The 20,895-nt window shown below is 40.8% G+C and overlaps 1 protein-coding gene across 14 annotated transcripts in view; it reads left to right on the top strand.

Moving 5' to 3' along the window:
* The window catches only part of gatad2ab (GATA zinc finger domain containing 2Ab), a 219,679-nt gene that overhangs the window by 74,167 nt on the left and 124,617 nt on the right, over positions 1–20,895 (top strand). For 13 of the 14 annotated variants that reach the window (XM_073068113.1, XM_073068099.1, XM_073068104.1 and 10 more), the window contains one exon: positions 20,552–20,610. In XM_073068113.1, coding sequence (XP_072924214.1) covers positions 20,589–20,610 — 22 coding nt within the window. In that variant the 5' untranslated portion in view covers positions 20,552–20,588. Of the gene's footprint in view, positions 1–2,497; positions 2,565–20,551; positions 20,611–20,895 lie in introns of all 14 variants that reach the window. The other variant, XM_073068103.1, reaches the window with a different exon arrangement.

Genomic DNA, 20,895 nt, shown 5'->3' with positions numbered 1-20,895 from the left:
AGAAAATGACTCCATCTCCTGATGTGTTCATCTAACCTTAGTTTACCCCACCAGTCACATTGTGTCCCTCTTGTTACTTCACCAGTTACTGTTTCATATCCCTATGTTTTTTGTTCATTCACAGGATTGCATGCCACTGGCATTTACTTTCCATCCCTAACTGCTCTGGAACTGCAGAAATGGTGACGTGAACCACATTGTTGGGTCCAGAGTCTTATATAAGCTAAATTTGCATAGACCATAAAGCATAGGAGCAGAATTAGGCCATTCAGCCCATCAAATCTGCTCCACCATTCCATCATGACTGATCCCGGATCCCACTCAAGCCCATACACCTAGTTTCTTGCCATATCCTTGGATGCCCTGGCCAATCAGGAAATGATCAACTTCCACCTTAAGCATATGCACGGACCAGCCTCCATTGCAGTCTGTGACAGAGCATTTCACAGATTTACTACTCTCTAGCTAAAAAAAAAATTCTTCCTTACCTCTATTCTAAAGGGTTACCCCTCAATTTTGGGGCTGTGCTCTCTAGTTCTGGATACCCCCACCATAGGAAACATCCTCTCCACATCCACCCTATCTAGTCCTTTCAACATTCGGTAGGCTTCAATGAGTTCCCTACGCATTCTTCTAACTTCCAGTGAGTACAGGCCCAAAGCTACCAGACGCTCTTCATGTTCCCAGAATCATCCTCGTGAACCTCCTCCAGACTCTCTCCAATGACAACATATCCTTTCTGAGATATGGGCTCCAAAACTGACAATACTCCAAGTGCAGTCTGACTAGTGTCTTGTAAAGCCTCAATATTATCTCCTTGCTTTTATATTCTATTCCCCTTGAAATAAATGCCAACATTGCATTTTTCCTTCTTTACCACAGGCTAAACCTGTAAATTACCCCTCTGGGAATCTTGCACGAGGACTACTAAGTTCCTCTGCACCTCTGATGTTTGAACCTTCTCCCCATTGAGATAATAGTCTGCACTATTATTCTTTTTACCAAAATGCATTATCATACATTTCTCAACACTGTATTCAATCTGTCACTTTTTTGCACATTCTTCCAATTTGTCTAAGTCCTGCTGCAATCGCACTGCTTTCTCAGCGCTACCTACCCCTCCACCTAGGACAGCAGACCTTTCCTAAAGGGCACTAAAATACCATAAAGGTTTTTGACAGTGGTTTAATGGTAACAATGAATGGAAAGGTTTACTCAGTTATTGAATCTACATTCTTCAGCTGGGATTTGAACTTGTGCTTTTGGAACAGCAGTCAAGAGCATTTAATGCTTGTTCAGTATCCTAACTAAACAGTTAGGTTGAGGGGTGATTGCATTGGTAGTGGTGAGACATAATATCTACTAGTTCCTTTCTCATTATTTCACAGCCCTGTTTCTTCTCTCCCCAAAAAAGTTCTTCCTTCCATGATAAAGGAATAATGATGTTCTGTATTTAAGCTGACACATTTCAAATGTTCATCAACATTGAGACTTAAGAATATTGAACAGTACACCACAAGAATAGACCCTTCAGACCACAGTGTTGTGCCAGAGTATTTAAATTACTTGTCAAATGTCCAGCTAAACTAATCCCTTCTGTGTTTACAATGTCCATATACTGCATTTTCCTGTATATTCATGCACGCATTGAAGATCCTTGTGAATGGCCCTATCATATTCGCCTCCACTATCATTGCAGACACCCAACTTCCTCTGTAGACAAAAAGAAAGCTTGCCCTACAAATCTCCTTTGAATTTACCCCTCTTGCCTTAAATTGGTGTCCTCTGGTATTAGACATTTCAATCCCGGGTAAAAGATACTGTCTGTCTACTCTATCTAAGTCTGTCATAATCTTATAAACTTATATTAGATCTCCCCAATGCATTTGCCACTCCAGAGAAAACAACCCAAGTTTATTGAATCTCTTCTTATAGCATATGCCCTGTAATCTAGGCAACATCCTGGTAGAACTCTAATGCACCCTCTCCAAAGCCTCAACATTTTCCTATAATGAGGTGGCCTGAACTGGACACAATACTCCAGATGCAACCTCACAAGAGTTTTATTCATCTACAATGTAACTCCTGACTCTCGAACTCAGTTCCTTGACTAATAAAGGCAAACATACCATATGCGTTCTTTGCCCCCTTAACCTGTGTAGCCGCTCCAGGGAGCTGCAGATTTGGATCCTGAGATCCCTGTGCTCAACATTGTTAAGGTTCTTAGCATTAACCATCACTCCAGAGTTTGCTAAATCTTACTGGCGATCTTTTGCAGTCAAATGGGGGTTTTGATTTGCCTTTCTAGCAATCCTTCAAGCAGTTCTCTCGAAAAGTTTTCTTGTTCTTCTAGACCTCAACTTGTCCTCCACCATTCCTGTTAACTGCCATTTCTTAATTACATTACGAACTGAGGAAACAGCTACCTGAAAATGCTTTGCTATCTTCTTATAGCCTTATCCTAATTTGTGGGGTCATTTTTTATTTTAATTTTCAGAGTGCTAGGCAGCTGCTTAGAGGAGCCCATGGCTGCTGATTGTTGGGACAAGGTTTGAGGAGTCAAGGTATTTATAAAGCTTTGAAATTTGCATCACCAGGCCTTTCCTAATGATGACTGTGAACAAGCTACAGCCCTAACAACTTTCGCCACCTCCAACGGGATCCCACTACCAAGCACATCTTTCCCTCCACCCCCTTCTGCTTTCTGCAGGGATCACTCCCTACACGACTCCCTTGTCTATTCGTCCCCCCATCCCTTCCCACCGATCTCCCTCCTGGCACTTATCCTTGTAAGCGGAATAAGCACTACACCTGCCCTTACACTTCCTCCCTCACCACCATTCAGAGCCCCAGACAGTCCTTCCAGGTGAGGCGACACTTCTCCTGTGAGTCGGCTGGTGTGGTATACTGCATCCGGTGCTCCCAGTGTGGCCTTTTATATATTGGTGAGACCCAGCGCAGACTGGGAGGCCATTTCGCTGAACACCTACGCTCTGTCCGCCAGAGAAAGCAGGATCTCCCAGTGGCCACGCATTTTAATTCCATGTCCCATTCCCATTCTGATATGTCTATCCATGGCTGCTTCTACTGTCAAGATAAAGCCACACTCAGGTTGGAGGAACAACACCTTGTATACTGGCTGGGTAGACTCCAACCTGATGGCATGAATATTAACTTCTCTAACTTCTGTTAATGCCCCCCCCCTTCCATTTCTTACCCCATCCCTGATATATTTAGTTTTTTTCCCCCCTCCTTTTTTTCTCTCTCTCTGCCCAACACTCTGCCTGTTCTCCATCTCCCTCTGGTGCTCCCCTCCCCCTTTCTTTTTCCCTAGGCCTCCCATCCCATGATCCTTTCCCTTCTCCAGCTCTGTATCCTTTTTGCCAATCACCTTTCCGGCTCTCAGCTTCACTCCACCCCCTCCGGTCTTCTCCTATCATTTGGCATTTTCCCCTCCTCTTCCTACTTTCAAATCTCTTACTATCCTTCCTTTCAGTTAGTCCTGACAAAGGGTCTCGGCCCAAAATGTCGACAGTGCTTCTCCCTATAGATGCTGCCTGGCCTGCTGTGTTCCACCAACATTTTGTGTGTGTTGCCCTAACAAGCTAGTTACGTCTGAGACCTTGGTAAAAATTATCTGAGAGCTCAAATCTCTTGGGGTGCTCAAACTTTTGCATGGTGCTTTTTTCAGCCTAAAATTGTACAAAACAAAAAAAATACACTAATCTTGCTTAAGATATTGAAAAGAGTGTTTCATCTTTAGCTTTATGACTTTTGGAGATCAGATCATCTTCTACTCACTTAACTATTCACAGTAACAGAAATTTTGACCGGGGTACCCAAGCTTTTGCATGCCATTGTACATCATATGTTTCTGCCACCTCCATTGGCAGCATGTTCAAGCACTAAACACCAAGTTAAAAAATACTTCCCTTACTCAACTTCAAACTTAGTCCCTCTCGCCTTAAATGTATGTATGCCCTCTAAGATTTGACATTTTAGCCCAGTGGAAAATGACCATCTACCCTATCATAATTTTATATACTTCTATCTGTTCTCCCCCTCGGCATCCAACATTCCAGAGAAAACAATCCAATCTCTGTTTACGGACAGAGCAAGCCTTTTGTGTGCAAGTCAATTTTATATACAATTTACTGACAAGGAGGAAAAAAACTGATGGAAAAGTGAAAGATAATGAAAGGAATGGTGAAAGGCTGAAAGAGCTAATAATTTGAAAGAGAACATCTTAAGGGCATTATGCTACAATATAGATGAATTAACAGCACAAATAGCTGCATGCAGTTGTGATTTTATTACTGTCTAGCTGTAGGGTGACTGATGGAAAGTGCAAGGATATTCAGCATTTAGAAAGGACAGGTAAAAAGGAGGAGGACTGTGGTCTTTGGAAAGGAGAATAGAATGCTGAGGAAGGATATTGGCTCAGAGAAATCATCTGGAATCTGTTACAGTGGGCTTATGATACACTGAGTAAAAACCAATAAAGGGGGTTGTCAGTAGGCACCAGATAGCAGAAGGAAGTGATGTACAGAATGGAATAAATGGGAATTTGTGCCATGTTACATTGTGAAGTGACAGTGATCTGCACAATGATTGTTCAAACCAAATTAGCTATAAGATTGTGGTGGAATAATCCCTGCAGGTGTATGATTTTGGTATAGACTGTGTTGAGAAACTGACCAGAGAACGAGCTAACCACAATTTGGCATCGTGCAGCATGAAGAAGAAGAATTAACAATCTTGTATGGTGTCCTTCAGGGAAGCATGATTTCTAACCTGATAAACTACTTCATTAAGATACAGGATGTTTCTGTAGTTGTGCAGTGAAGAGATCATCTTCAAATTACCCCAACACTGAACTATTCCCACAAACTACGGACTCTACAGCTCATGTTCTCAATTATGTATTTGTTATTATTGGGTGTTTTATTGATTTGTATTTACTGTGAATTCCTGCAAGCAAATGAATCTCAGGTTATATATGGTGGCATATATGTACCTTGAAAATAAATTTACTTTAAACTTTGGATGGGATCATGAATATGAACAAAGGAAACTGCAGGGTATTTAAAATGTGACAAAGTTTATGTAAATAATTAAAGAACCAAGGATTACTGAAATAGATGGAGATTTCCTGCAGTCAAATGGGAGAAATTGTAATTGGGAACAAATTGCAGGCCAATTTAATACATCTTTGTTCCTGCCTCCATAAAGGAGAATACAAGTGACTTCCCAAATATTGGGGAAGTAAGGATCCGGGGAGAGGCAAGAACTGAGAGAAATCAGTATTGGGGAAATTCCTCATGCTTAAAAGCCATTAAATCCTCAGGCCCTGGTAACCATCGTCCCAGAAAGCAACGGGAGATAGTCCTCAAAGAGATGATGGTCATAGTCAAAAGTTTGTTATGCTCTGGAGTCCTTTATAGATTGGGAAGGGTAAATGTGACCTTCCTGCTGATAATAAAGAACAAGGAAAGGAACTGAATCATTGTGCCCAAGCACACTGAAATCTTTCAGAGAAGATGCAATAACAGGACACTTTGAAAGGAATTTAGTAAAGTCAGCATGTGTTTAAGAAAAGAGAAATAATTTTTAACAAATCTGGAAATTTTTGAGAATTATTGATAATAAGGGAAAATCGGTGGATGTGTGTGGACAGAAGGTTTTTGGTAAGATTCTATTTCAGAGAGTTAGTGTACAAAATTCAGACACATGAGATTGGGGATAATTGCTGGCATGGACTGAGAGCAGGTGGGAAGATGGGAACTACGGAGAACCTTTGGTCCTGGTTGTTCACGGAATGTATTACTTTGCTGAAGGAACTAAATAAAATGAAGTTTGCAAATGACACAAAGTTGAAAAGGGGTTGGGGTTGGGGAAAAGTGGGGGTGGTGATCTGTGAGGAGGATGCAAAGAAATTGAAACAAGTTGGGTGAGTGTGCAAAGACATGACAGATGAAGGTGGGTTGTCTTATTTAATTGATTGATCTTCAAATAGTTGACCTTCAGTGCAAGAAGATTTCAGTTTAGGAGCACTGATATCTTGCTGCAACCCTTATGGGTCATAGTGAAATCACATCCAGATTTTTGAGTGCGATTTTTGATCTTATTTGATGAAGGTTACTCTGGCATGGAGGGAATGCAACATAGATTTTACTGATTTCTGATATGGTAAGACTAGTACACAAAAGATCAGGCTGATTTGACCTAATGTATATTCACTGTAGTACTGTGAGGGAATCTTGGAGAAATGTATAAAATTCCAAAAGAACTAGCTAGACTTGATATGAGGAGACTTTTTTCTTTGACAGTGACCAAAGCAGAGGACATAATCTCAGAGTGCAGGAAATGCATTTTAAACTCAGGAAAAAGTTTTGTGATGAATCTTGCAATTCTCTTCCACAGAAAGGATCAGAGGATATCAAAGTTTAAAGTAAATTTATTTATCATAGTGCATTTCTGTCTTTATGAGGTTCATTTTCTTGTGAACATTCATGGTAAATACAAAGAAACAAATAACAATAATAATAATAATATTAATTAATAAATAAACAATAAATATTGAGAATGTGAGATGAGGAGTCCTTGAATGTGAGTCCACAGGTTGTGGGAACAATTCAGTGTTGGGGTGAATGAAGTTTTCCCCTGTCGTTAAGTGCCTGAGGTGTAATAACTGTTCCTGAACATGGTGGTGTGGGTCCTGAAGCTCCTTTCCCACCACCTTGATGGCAGCAGCAAGCATGGACTGGATGGTGACAGTCCTTGATAATGGATGCTGTTTTCCTGCGACAGTGCTCCATGTAGATGTGCTTAGTGGTGGGGAGGGCTTTACCTGTGATGATCTGTGTTGTATCCACTACTTTTTATAGTGCTTTTCTGTTCAAGAGCATTGGTGTTTCCATACCAGGCTGTGATGCAAGGTGTGAATGTGTAGAGGAGTGGATGACCAGCCTCAATTGTGTTGGATGGTGGAGCAGTTCCCACTTCTATCTTTGGTTTCTGTGAGGGAATGAATATTTTGTGGGGGGTGGGGTTGGGGGTAAGGTGCTAATCAAGTGAGATGTGTTACTATTGAGCTTTTTTGAAGAAGGCCAACAGTGCATCATACTTCTGACTTAATGATAGACCAGCAATATCAAGCTTTGGCCCACTTTTGTACCCACTATATTTTTGTGGCTGGTATAGTTGACTTTCTGTTCAGTAGTGACTTCTAGGATGTTGATGGGACTGCAACTTATTATAAGGTAGATGGTTTCACTCTCTCGTTTGGGATCATTATTAGCTGGCACGTTTGTGGTACACTCATCGCTTCAGCAGAAATCGTGTCTGGATCTTGTTGTCTGCATGCATTGGATTGTTTCATTACTGAAAAGTTGTGAATAGGCTTGAACATTGTGCAAACATTAGTGAACATCCAGGCACTGAACTGATGATGAGCTTTAGACAGGGTGCAGAGGAGGTTTACCAGGGTCACAAACAAGAGAAAATCTGCAGATGCTGGAAATCCTAGCAACATACACAAAATGCTGGAGGAACTGAGTGGACCAGGCAGCATCTATGGAAAAAAGAACAGTCGACATTTCAGGCCAAAACCTTTCGGCAGATTTATCAGGGTGCTGCCTGGATGAGAGAGTATAGAGCTTTACTCTTTGGAACGAAGGGGGATGAGAGGTGGGAGGTTGGAGGTTTACAAGATAATAGGCATTGGTTGAGTGGACAGTCAGAGACTTTCTCCCAAGGCAGAAATATAAGGTGTTGCTCCATAACCTGAGAGTGGCTTCATCATTGTAGAAGAGGGGGGGCCATGGACAAGAATGTCGGAATGGGACTGGTGTTAAGAATTAAAATTGTTGCCCGCTGAGGAATTATACTTTTGATGGATGGAGCAGAGGTGCTCGACAAAGTGGTTCCCCAACCTATGTTGGTTTTCAGTGATGTAGAGGATGACGCATCGGGAGCACAAGATACTGTACACAACCCTAATAGATTCACAGATGAAGTGTTGCCTCACCTGGAAAGACTGTATTGGTAGGGAGTGCTTGCTCATTAATGCCGATCGAATGCCACACTGAGGCAAACACTGCCTTGTCAAGAGCAGTCACTCTCGTCACTGGAATTCAGCTCCAGTGCTTATTTGCATCTAGGCTGTGGGCTGGAGCTGATAGTCTTGGAATACAAACTAAACTTGATAACACTGATGACGCCTTCTGTTGCTTTTGTGTTAGTTAACAATACACTGGACAGTAATTAGCCACATATTTGTTTGTCTTGCTTCTTGGGTAGTTGCCAGTAGATTGGAGGGTTTATAGCTTTCAAAACAGGGGAAAGGGAGTGACTGTTCTGAGGACATGGGTATGCTTATACATTAGTTACTGTAAGTGAATCAGAATCGGGTTTAATATCACTGGCATGTATCATGAAATTTGTTTCGTGACAGCAGTACAGTGCAATACATAATTTTAAAAAACTAAATTACAATAAGAAATATATATAAAAACTAATATATATACAGAATCCTTTGACCATGAATGTTCTTGGCATATTTTTCTACAGAAGTGGTTTGCCATTGCCTTTTTCTGGGCAGTGTCTTTACAGGACAAGTGACAGCAGTCATTATCAATACTTCAGAGATTGTCTGCCTGGCGTCAGTGGTCGCACCACCAGGACTTGTGATATGCACCAGCTGCTCATACGACCATCCACCATCAGCTCCCATGGCTTCATATGACCCTGATTTTGGGGATGGTGGTTTCTAAGCAGGTGCTACACCTTGCCCAAGGGCGACCTGCAGGCTAGCAGAGGGAAGGAGCACCTTACAATTCCTTTGGTAGTGATGTATCTACACCACCACCCAAGATTGAGTAGTAAGGCCTGCATTAGTCACAGAGATCAGCCATGATGGAATGACCTAATTTTGCTTCTATATCTTACCATCTTATGTCCAACACAGAAACAGGCCTTTCAGCCCACCGTGTCCATCCTGACCATTTTGCCTATCTACACTTAATCCCATGTGCTCTCATTGCATCTATTTCCTTCTCAGCCTTGCCTGTATAAGTGTCTGTGAAAACGTCTCTTTAACATCCTGTTCTCTGGAGTTTCAGCAAGTGAGAGACAATTGCATTGAAGCTTACAAAATTCTCACAGGGTTTTCTGGGCTAGGTACTGTGGAGTATTTCTACTTTAAAGAGTCTTGAAATGAAGAGTAAACTGGCAAGGTTAAGGTGAAAACTTTATGCTAAGGATAGTGAATCTTTGCATTTCTTTATTTTTTGTCTTTTTGTATTTTTTTAATACTTTGAGGTACAGCATGGTAACAGGCCTTTCTGGCCCGTGGTCCATGCTGCCATTACATCCTTGTGAGCAATACATCTTCGGAATGTAGTAGGAAACCCACACAGTCACAGGGAGAACGTATGAACTCCTTTCAGACAGCAGTGGGAATTACCCTTGGGTCACTGTCACTGTAACAGTGTTTGTTAACCACTACACTACTCTGCCACCCCAAATTGCTTCTGTGGAAGTACAGTAGTCATTAATTTATTTGATGTGTAGATGTTATGAGAATTACAGATATGAAGATCATTCTGGAAGTTGATGAAAAGTCAAAGACTTGTTTGGTTGTAGAGGCTCTAAGGGCCAAATGACCTGCTCAAATTTGCCGGGAATTCCAAAGCACAGTTCTGTAGTACCAGAACTGGACTCTTGGCAGTTGGAGTGTCCACTATAGTCAGCTGATTCTGAACAGCTAAATCAGAAGTAGGAGTAATCCAATCACAAACAAGTGAAAATCTGCAGATGCTGGAAGTCCAAGCAACACACACAAAATGCTGGAGGAACTCAGCAGTCCAGGCAGCATCTATGGAAAAGAGTACAGTCGACATTTCAGGCTGAGATTCTTCAGCAGGACTCCTTTACAACATCAGGTCCTGAATGGGATGGATCACCACTACTGAGTTGATTCTACAATCTTAGGCTCACTCGCAAGGACTTTTTACAACTCATGTTCTCAGTATTGTCATTATTATTGCTGTCAGTATTTTTAATATTTTCACATTGGTTGTTTGTTAGTCGTTGTCTGTTTATGTATAATTTGTTAATTCTGTTGTATTTATTTTTTCTTGAGGTGCCTGCAAGAAAATAAATGTTAAAGACTTTGATAATTACTTTGAACTTTGAAAGGAATCCAGTCTCTTAAGACTCTTAAGGATCTGATATGTTTCAAAGAAGTCACTTACGACTCATCTCCAGCAGATATTACTCTAAGCTGTCAAACCTTTCCCTTTGAGACAATCTCCTTAATATATAAAATAAGTAGTGCAAAGGAGAGCAAGAAGCAAAGTAGTGAGACATGGGATCAATGTCCATTCAGAAATCTCATTGGTGGAGGAGCTGTTCCCGAATCATTGAGTGTGTGTCTTCAGGCTCTTGTACCTCCTCCCTGATAGTAGCAATGAGAAACATAGAAAACTTACAGCACAATACAGGTCCTTCAGCTCACAAAGCTGTGCCGAACATGTCTCTACCTTAGAACTACCTAGGCTTTACCCATAGCCCTCTATCTTTATAAGCTCCAAGTAGCCATCCAGGAGTCTCTTAAAAGACCCTATCATTTCTGCCTCCACCACCACTGCCGGCAGCCCATTCCACATACTCACCACTCTCTGCATTAAAAAAACTTACCCCTGACATCTCCTGGGTGATTGGGGGGGGGGGGGGGTGTCCTTAATGATCAAGACTGCCATTTTGAGGCATTCCCATTTGAAGGTGTCTAGTTCCTATGCTGAAGCTGGCTGAATTTGCAACTTTCTGCCTACTTAAGGCACAGAGAGACTTGGGAGTCCCATTGCAGGATTCCCTTAAAAAAACTTTTACAGGTTGAGTCAGTGGTGAGGAAGACAAATGCTATGTTAGCATTCATTTCGAGAGGGCGAGAGTAGAAAAGCAAGGATGTGATGCTGAGGCTTTGTAAGGCTTGATCAGACCACATATGGCGTATTGTAAGTAGTTTGGGGCCCCTCGTGGGGTGAATTAGATTGGCAGAAGGCTGGCTACTATGGTAGTGGGGATCTTAGAAAGGAACCAAGATGAACCAGTAACTTAACACTTCCAGCCAGAATGGATTTTAACTTCAGCTGATAGGGTTATTCCAGTAAATGCACAGTCACCTTCTGCTCATCACTGAGGTTTCAATCTCTGTCTCTGGAAGCAGAAACCTAGCATCTTATGATGCCCTTATCAGGAACATAGAACAGTGCAGAAACAGGCCTTTCAGTCCACTGACCTGACTAAATTAGTTACCAAAAGCACAAGTAACCCCTTCTGTCTACCCAATGTCCATCTCCATCCTTTTTCCATACATTCATATTCAAAGTAAAATTATCAAAGTACCTATCTGTCACCATATAACAACTCTGAGATTAATTTTCTTGCAGGCATTCACAGTAAATACAAAGAAACAGCAGAATTGAAAGACTGACAAACAACCAGTGTGCAAAGGACAACAAACTGTGCAAATACAAAAAAAATAGTAAATAGTAAGAATGCAATAAATGTCAAGAACATGGGATGAAGAGTCCTTGAAAGTGAGTCCATAGGTTGTAGGAACAGTTCCATAGTAGGGTGAGTGCCTACCTGAGAACCTCTTGAACATTTCTACTGTATTTGCCTCTGGCACCCCTGGCAGCACATTTCAAGTACCCACCACTGTTTGTAAAAAAAAAAGAAGGGACTTGCCGCATACATCTTTAAACTTACCGCATCTCACCCTAAGTACATACTCTCTGCCATTAGACATTTTTAGTATGTTTCTTCAAGTAAAATGTTTTACTCTGTCAAGCCCCATCCCACCATGCTGTTCAATCATACCCCAGCAAACTGCCTTCTATTCCCACTGAGTCCTCACAGCAAAAAGACGAGGTTAATGGACCTTTGCCATCCACTGAAGTCAAGGGTGCTCTGTATCCTAATCTATACCTAAACATTGACTCCACAACTTATAATTAACAAATTCTTTTGGTGGGTGAGAATTCAAATTTGCAAAGAATGGCCTGGCTTTGTTTTTGTGTCCCTCCTGTTCTATGCTTCATCGGAGGAAAATCTTACTGACTGCTTCCATTCAAGATCCTACAGAAACTATAAAATTGCAGTGCAAAGCTGAGCAGGAATGAAGATGTTTGATATTTTCTCTTGTTAAACAAACTGACCTCATTTTAGTGACTGACATTAATTTGTAACTGTCTGCCTTTTTTTGGCAAAGTCATCCTGGTGTTATCGGGCATAGTTATTGTAGATTCTCTTTCCCATGCACAGTACACCATGTAAATACCACACCTCTGATTCTTGCTAGTTCTGTGCTGTCAATAGAGAACAGAAACAGGACATTATGAATGGGTTTTTATTATGTTTGGAGGAATGTGTGAAATCCTCAGTTGGATGATGAAGTCTGGAATTTAGGATTATGTAGAATAAAGGGGATAAAATACTAAATAGGAAGAGACTATTTTTCCCAATCTTAAGAATTGTAAATGTTTCGAGTTCTGGATTGTAGAGTACTGAAGATTCTAAACCATGAACTGATTTAGACCTTACGACATAGGAGCAGAATTCTGCTCGCTATTTAGGTTAAATCGATAGATGTTTGGACTTCAAGGGGCATGGGGAAAGGGGAAGTATTCAAGTAGAGGATCACCTGTGATATAGAATAGCAGAGCAGGGTTAGGGTCTGAAGGGCTTACTCCTGTTTTCTGTGTTTGTGTGTCTTCCACCACAATTCTACTGGTTGGAATGGAGTCATTTAGCAAGGACTTTGGTTGTGGGTAAGAAGATTTTAAATCTCTGCTTTATAACTTTAAGGATCAAACCCATTTCAACACTGATATCTCTGGCTTTGTACCATGCCCTGAGAGTAAAATGCTCCTCACCCGGTTCTATGGATTATTCATCTTGTAGACTACAGAAATCTTGTGATTTATCTTTACCCTTAATGATCTTTGAATATTCTAATGATTTGTATGGATGAGTCTTACATTCAGGATATAGTGCATTTCTGAAATCACACAATGCAAGAATTTGTTGTCAGCATTTGAAGCTAAAACAGTAGGCTAATAATTGCAAAACTATTTGTCAGAGTGAAATCAATCCTTTTAAGCAGCTCTTACATTTGCGCGGCACTTAAGTTGCCACCAGTCAGTTGTACATGCCACATAAGTATAACCTAACAAAGTCACTTGACCCTCTGTCTCCTCAAGTCTAACAAATTTGCAGTTTGTAGCCATTTTTTTCCATTTTGAAGTTACAATTTTCTTCAGTCCATAAAGTCCAGTAAAAATTGGTCTTGAGTCACCATAGTGAAGTAGATAGTACAGGTGATGTCCACGTTACAGCTGTTTGGCTTATAGAAATTTGACCTTACAGAATTCACATTTCACTTCAGAAATTTGAGGTAAGGAATAAAATATGCTCTCACAGAATTTGTGAGAAAAAATAAATACAATTTTAAAAATTTGTTTCTTGGCTCGTGTACGTGTGACACAGGATAGAGTTACGTAAAGTCACAATACAGACCATTTTTGAGGAATGCAGTCCTCTGCAATAATGTAGGGGTTACCTGCCTCGTCTGTATTTGTACTTTTTTCCTGATTTTTTTCCAGTGATGTTAATGCAACAACCAAAATATTTTGTACTCAATAATTCATGTGGGTGCATGTTTGTGGTGCCCGTCATCCCTTGTGATGTTTGAATCCTATAAGAATTTCATCAGGGATTTTCAATTATGAGTGGAAAGGTGAGCATTCCTGAATTACTATTTTCTCCCTCTGAATAAGGGAATGATCAATTATTTTTAACTTTGTTCCTTTATCATTTGATCTTCTTAAAGACTGAGTGGTATGATGAAATGGCTCACTGATATCTGGAGTGAGTGTATTTGGTGTGTTTGCAGCCAACTGAGTAAGAACAACACCCTCCCATCCAAGACCAAACATTTTAATATGAAGAAGTTAGGTTGGGATATGGCCTAGAGTTGGTTTTAAACAACCAGGAGTGTGCAGTATCACATCTTGTCTGTGACCTAACTTCCTATCACATAATGAATTTGTTAAAATAAAAACTTCCTCAAAATAATATTTGACCTAGTCTTTGGACTGTGCAAGGAAACTGGAGCACTTGGAGGAAGCGCACGCATTCCATGGGGAGGATGCACAAGCTCCTTACAGTGGACGCCGGATTGAAGTCCGACACCCCGAGTTGTAATATGTCGCACTAGCTGCTATGCTACTATGGTGCCCCATAGAACAAAAGACATGAAATCAAAGTTTTGGCCTTTCCTGATTTCTTTCGCTCATTTGTACACCTATTGGGTTGTATTTAAACTTGATGTTCAATGGAATTACTGTTCTTGAATCCCCATCATCGGTACTCTGAAATTTGAGGAGTGGTGGGGGATCTGGGTTGGAAGCGCTCACCCCATGTATCCAGGAACTTGGAAATTGCCAGCCCCGTGGCCATTTCAGCAAAGATTCATAGTTACCTCAACTTAGCCTTTCCTCCTGCTGTTGATTGCACCAAGAGGTGGTGGAGGCAGATTTTGAAAGGTGTGAGAAGGGTTTGTTAAACCTCAGTCAGCAGCGTTATGTACAGTAGCGTAACGGTTAATGCGATATCATTACAGCTTGGGGCATCAAAGTTCAGAGTTTAATTCTGGTGTCCTGTAAGGAGTTTGTACATCCTCCCCATGGAATGTGCGGGTTTTCTCTGGGTGTGCTGGTTTCCTCCCATTCTCCAGAGATATACCAGATAAATTAATTAATCAATCATTATAAATTGTCCTGTAATTAGCTTTGGATTAAATCATGGTTTTTGGAAGTTGCTGGCTATAAGGGCTGGAAGGGCTTATTCTGTGCTGTATTTCTAAATGAATAGATAAAAATGAACAGAAAGTTAAACACAGCTTGTCTTAGGATACATGCCTCACGTGAACAGATAGAGCAATAGTTACTGTCCGAAGTTGAAGGTGGTGCTGAGATCGCTGACTTAACAGTATCACAGGGAAGTCAGGGTATCGAGGGAATGACACACTTGGGAAGAAACAGCAAAGAACGCGGCGACTGGATTCTGCAGAACATCAAATTCTGTGTAAGCGAGACCCCTTAGTGGATTTCCCAAAAGTAGTTTGTACTCAGTAATTTTCACTTAGTGACCGAAGGATCCAGATTCTCCCACGACCGAGCTTACTTGGGATGTAAGAATTAATAGTAGAAAATCTGTTGCCTTCTAGTTCCAGTCAGCATTGCCGTGGACTCTCCCAAACTTGAGATCAGCATTTTACTACATCTAAAACTATCATCTTCTTTATTTGCTTAGTTGGCCTTACTTGACATGACCTTCAATTGCTGCATTCATTGTTGGCATTGAGTAACTACACATTCACCATATGGAGCTTGTGGGCTGAAAGTCTGAGTGTAATCTCACTACTTTACACCTGGAACTGTTGATTGCAAGTTTAACAAGATGAGCTACACATATTACTTCTACAGGAGCAGGACAGATGCTGAGTATTTTGCTTGGTTCTCCAGTGCTCTCTACAATCTGTAATGCACATCAGGATACTAAGACAGAATTCTTCGCTTTGTGGTAGAAGGCTAAAGAAGTTTGATTGCCTTCACAATTGGCACACTGACTGCAGTGTGCTTCATTAACATGCACTGTCCTGATGAAGGATTTCGGCAACTGTTTATTCATTTCCATAGATGCTGCCGGACCTGATGAGTTCCTCCAGCATTTTGTGTGTTTTTCTGGATTTTCAGCATCTGCAGAATTTCATTTTTATGACACACTGGCAGTGGTGTGCATCATTAACAATGTGCTGCAGTGTTCTGCGCAATTTTTTGTAGCAGCTCCATAACAAACATCTAAAATTTCGATGGGTACCAGGAACAGGATGCCAATTCATCTCATTCAAATCCTCTCTGACTCAAAGGTGTCCTTCATTGTCATTGAGTTCTGAAGACTATCTTGTCATTCATGGCTGATCTGCCACAGGCGCTCTCTTCCCACAGAGATATAAAGAAGGGAGACCGGCCCTTCAGCCCATCAAATCCATGCCAACTACCAAGTACCTGTTTACAGTTCTTCTACACTGAACCCAATATATTAGGAACAATTTATTGTGACCAGTTAATCTACCAACCTGCACATCTAGGGAATGTGGGTGCATGTCAGGGGAAGCAACACTCTTACATGGAGAGCTTGCTAACTCCGCACTGGGAGTACTGGAGATCAGGGTTTAATCTGGATTGCTAGAACTGAGGCGACAGCTCTGTCAGCAGCCCCATTATACCAGTTCCTCATAGAATCAGGTTTATTATCACTGGCATATGTCCGTGAAATTTGTTAACTTAGCAGCAGCAATTGAATACAATACATAATATAGAAGAATAAATAAATAATTTGCAGTATTTGTATATTGAAAATGGAGCAATATCGGAAAAAATATATATTAAAAAAATGAGGTAGTGTTCATGGGTTGAATGTCCATTTAGGAATTGATCGGCAATGGGGAAGAAGCAGCTCCTGAATTGCTGAGTGTGTGTGCCTTCAGGCTTTTCTGCATCTCCTACCTGCTGGTAACAATAAGAAAAGGGCATGTGATGCAGCCTGTCAGAATGCTCTCCACAGTACATCTGTAGAAGTTTTTGAGTGTATTTGTTGACATGCCAAATCTCTTCAAACTTCTAATGAAGTATAGTCGTTGTCTTGCCTTCTTTATAGCTGTATCGATATGTTGGGACCAAGTTAGGTCCTTAGAGATTTGACACCCAGGAACTTGAAACTGCTCACTCTCTTCACTTCTGATCCCTCTATGAAGATTGATATGTGTTCCTTTGTCTTATCCTTCCTGAAGTACACAATCAGCTCTTTTGCCTTACTGATGTTGTGTCAGGTTGTTGCTGTGGCACCGCTCCACTAGTTGGCATATCTCCCTCCTGTATGCCCTCTCATCACTACCTGAGACTCTACCAACAATGATTGTATCGTCAGCAAATTTATCGATAGTATTTGAGCCAAACCTAGCTACACAGTCATGGGTACAGAGAGAGTAGAGCAGTAGAGCACACACTCCTGAGGTGCACCAGTGTCAGTGAGGCCAGTCCGCACAGATTGTGGTCTTCCGGTTAGGAAGTCGAGGATCCAATTGCAGAGGGAGGTACAGAGGCCAAGGTTCTATAACTTATCAATCAGAATTGTGGGAATGATGGTATTAAATGCTGAGCTGTAGTCGATGAACAGAATCCTAATGTAGGTGTTTGGACTGTCAAGGTGGTCTAAGGCTGTGTGACGAGCCATTGAGAATGCAACTGCCAGTGACCTATTGTGGCAATAGGCATATTGCAGTGGGTCCAGGTCCTTGCTGAGAAAGGAGTTCAGTCTAGTCATGACCAACCTCTCAAAGCATTTCATCACTGTCGATGTGTGTACAACTGGGTGATGGTCACTAAGGCAGTTCACATTATTCCTCTCAGGCACTGATATAACTTTTTGAAGCAAGTGGCAACTTCTGCCCATAGCAGTGAGAGGTTGGTCTACAGTATTCCCTCTAAGCATTCTCAACAACCTAGCTTCCACAATATCTGGGGTAAAGAATTCTAGTGATACACTGCTCTCTGCAAAAAGTTCCTAACGACCTCAGTTTTAAATGAGTGTTCCCATCTTGTAACTAAGACCCTTGCTGAAGATCATTCACAGAACGAAATATCTCAACATCTACTCTGTCAAATGTCCTCTAAACAGTGTCAATAAAAAGTATTCGCTCCTCCCCTTCCCCCCCCCCCCCCCCCCACCACCCTTGGAAGTTTTCATGGTTTTTTTTTGCAATATTGAATCACAGCGGATTGAAGTTAGCTTATTTTGACACTGATCAACAGAAATAGACTTTTTTTCTGGGGGAAAAAAGAGAAAACAGATCTCTACAAAGTGATCTAAACTAATTACAAATATAAAACACAAAACAATTGATTGCATAAGCATTCACCCCCTTCAAGTCAGTATTTAGTAGAATCACTTTGGCAGCAATTATAGCCTGGAGTCTGTGTGGATAGATCTCTAACAGCTTTACACATCTGGATACTGCAATTTTTCTTCATTCTTCTTTACAAAACTGCTCATGCTCTGTCAGAACAGCCCTTTTCAAGTTCACTCACAAATTCTCAATTGGATTGAGGTCTGGACTTTGACTTGGCCACTCCAGGATTACCTTTGTTGTTTATAAGCCATGTGTAGCTTTGGGTTTATTCTTGAGGTCATTGTCTTGCTGGAAAACAGATCTTCTCTCAAGTCGCAGTTATCTTGCAGAGTGCATCAGGTTTTCCTCCAGGGTTTCCCTGTATTTTGCTGCATTCATTTTACCCTCTACCTTCACAGCCTTCCAGGGCCTGCTGCAGTGAAGCATCCACACAGCATGATGCAGCCATCACCAGGAATGGTGTGTTTTTTTTGATGATATGCAGTGTTGGGCTTACTCCACACTTAGCACTTAGTGTGATGGCCAAATAGTTCAATTTTGGTTTCATCAGACCATAGAACCTTCTTCCAGCTGACTTGGAGCCTCCCACATGCCTCTGGCAAACTCTAGCCGTTATTTCATTTGAGGTTTTTTTTTAACGGTGACTTTCTCGGGCAAAAGTTGTTTTCCCATCATAGCCACTGAAGCTTGTAACTCCTCCAGAGTTGTCATAGGTTTCTTGGCCTCTCTCACTAGTCCCCATCTTGCATAGTCACTTAGTTTTTGAGGACAACTGCCCTAGGCAGATTTACATCTCTGCCATATTATTTCCAATTCTTGATTGACTTAACTGACTTCATGGTGTAGTTTTTGCTGATTCAGGTGTATTTTACTACAATCAATAGAAACACCTTGACTGCACACAGGTGATCACCATTTAACTAATTATGCAACTCTGAAGCTAATTGGCTGCACTGATGATATTGGTGTGTCATAATAAAGGGGAAGGATGGTGAATACAATCAATTATTTTGTGGTTTATATTTGTAATTTAGATCACTTTGTAGGGATCTGTCTTCACTTTGACATGAAAGTCTTTTTCTGTTGATCAGTGTCAAGCAAAGCCACATTAAATCTACTGTGATTCAATATTGTAAAATAATAAAACATGAAAATTTCCAAGGGGGGTGAATACTTTTTAATGGCACAATAAGATCATCCTATTCTTGTTCCAAAGAATATAGATCTAATTTTCATTTGCCAATCCTGATGGGACACGTTTGCACCCCATTGAATCTCTGTGAGCAGCTTCCATTGCCAGTGTGTGCTTTCTTAAATAATGCAACCAAGCTGTACAGTAAGGCCATGTGTAGCCTCACTAGTCCCATGCACAATTACAGCAATAGTTCCCTATTTCCTGTTGTAATAACGGTCAAACTTCTGTTTGTCTTTCCAACCACTTGCCACACCTGCTTCTTTCATGTTTACAATTCATGCACATAGACATAAATCATATAAACATCTTCAAAATGTGCTAACATCCTTTTTCCAAGTGGTGTACACTTGTATACCAGCCTTTTATGTAGCACCTTGTCAAATGCTTTCTGAAAAATGACAAGATGTACAGGAGTGAAAACTTATTGTATTTCCTGAAAGCTGAGCATTTCAGCTGTGGGGATGGACTCCATTGTCAAAACTTACACCTTTGGACTTACTTATTTTTATATAGTGCTTATATTTTGACACATTTAATGCACTGGGCTAAATTACTTCAGGCTTTGCAAAAAGTGTCTCCCTTTGAGGCCATTTGACCAAGCCAGTGGATCACTGTTTCAATAATGTGCTCCCAAAAGTCCAATTACAGACTCCTTAGGAAGCATTTGAAAACCTTAAGACAGGTTGTGTAAGGAAAACATTGGAGTGGCAATGTCCCAGGTTGGATTCTTTGTCTACATTCAATTAATTTAGTGTGTTGTAGTTGGTTCTATGGAGAGATTGTCTTATTAGCGTCTAGTTGGAAAATTCATGTTGGAAAATATATGCATGGATCGGTGTATCTCGTTCATAGCATCTGATGGAGCTGGAATAGAGCTTAAAAGGTTAAATCACATTAGCATAGCGCAACACTATTACTGCTTAGCATGCCAGAGTTCAATGCTGACAGCTTCTGTAAGAAAGCTTGTACGTTCTTTCCATATGAGCGTGGGTTTCCTACCACATTCTGTGTACTGGTTTGTAGGTTAATTGGTCATTGTAAGTTTTCCTGTGATTAGCTGAGGGTTACATTGGGAGTTGTTGATGGTGTGACTTGTTGGGCAGAAGGCACTGTTCTGTGCTGTATCTCTAAATAAGTCAAATAAATAAAAATAAGAAGGAAGACTTTTAAGGCTAAAAATAAAATGGGAGTTGACGATATGGAAGGGAGATAAGATCAAAAATTAATCTTGTCTTTCAATATGTATCCTTGTGCAATATGTGAAAGGGAAATTTCCATATGAACTTTCAGTCTAAAAATATTTTTTCTTTCACCAGGATACGCTTGGAAAATCAAGAGTCTTTAACAGAAGAAATGGCTCTACAAGACTTGACAGGTGAGCAGAGATTGATTGTGTGCAGAGGATTTGCTGCGAACCGGTCACCAGCCATTTTACATCCTTGAGCTTTTTAGATACCATGCAGTTCATTTTGCTGCCCTATTTGTTTATACAGTGGCATGCAAAAGTTTGGACACCCCGGTCAAAATTTCTATTACTGTGAATGGCTAAGTGAGTAAAAGATGGCCTGATTTCCAAAAGGCGTAAAGTTAAAGATGACACATTTCTTTAATATTTTAAGCAAGATTACTTTTTTATTTCCATCTTTTACAGTTTCAAAAT

The sequence above is a fragment of the Hemitrygon akajei genome, chromosome 16, assembly GCF_048418815.1.
Source record: "Hemitrygon akajei chromosome 16, sHemAka1.3, whole genome shotgun sequence".
NCBI lineage: Eukaryota > Metazoa > Chordata > Chondrichthyes > Myliobatiformes > Dasyatidae > Hemitrygon > Hemitrygon akajei.
The sequence above is the reverse complement of the archived record's forward strand: the minus strand, read 5'-3'. Positions and strand labels throughout refer to the sequence as shown.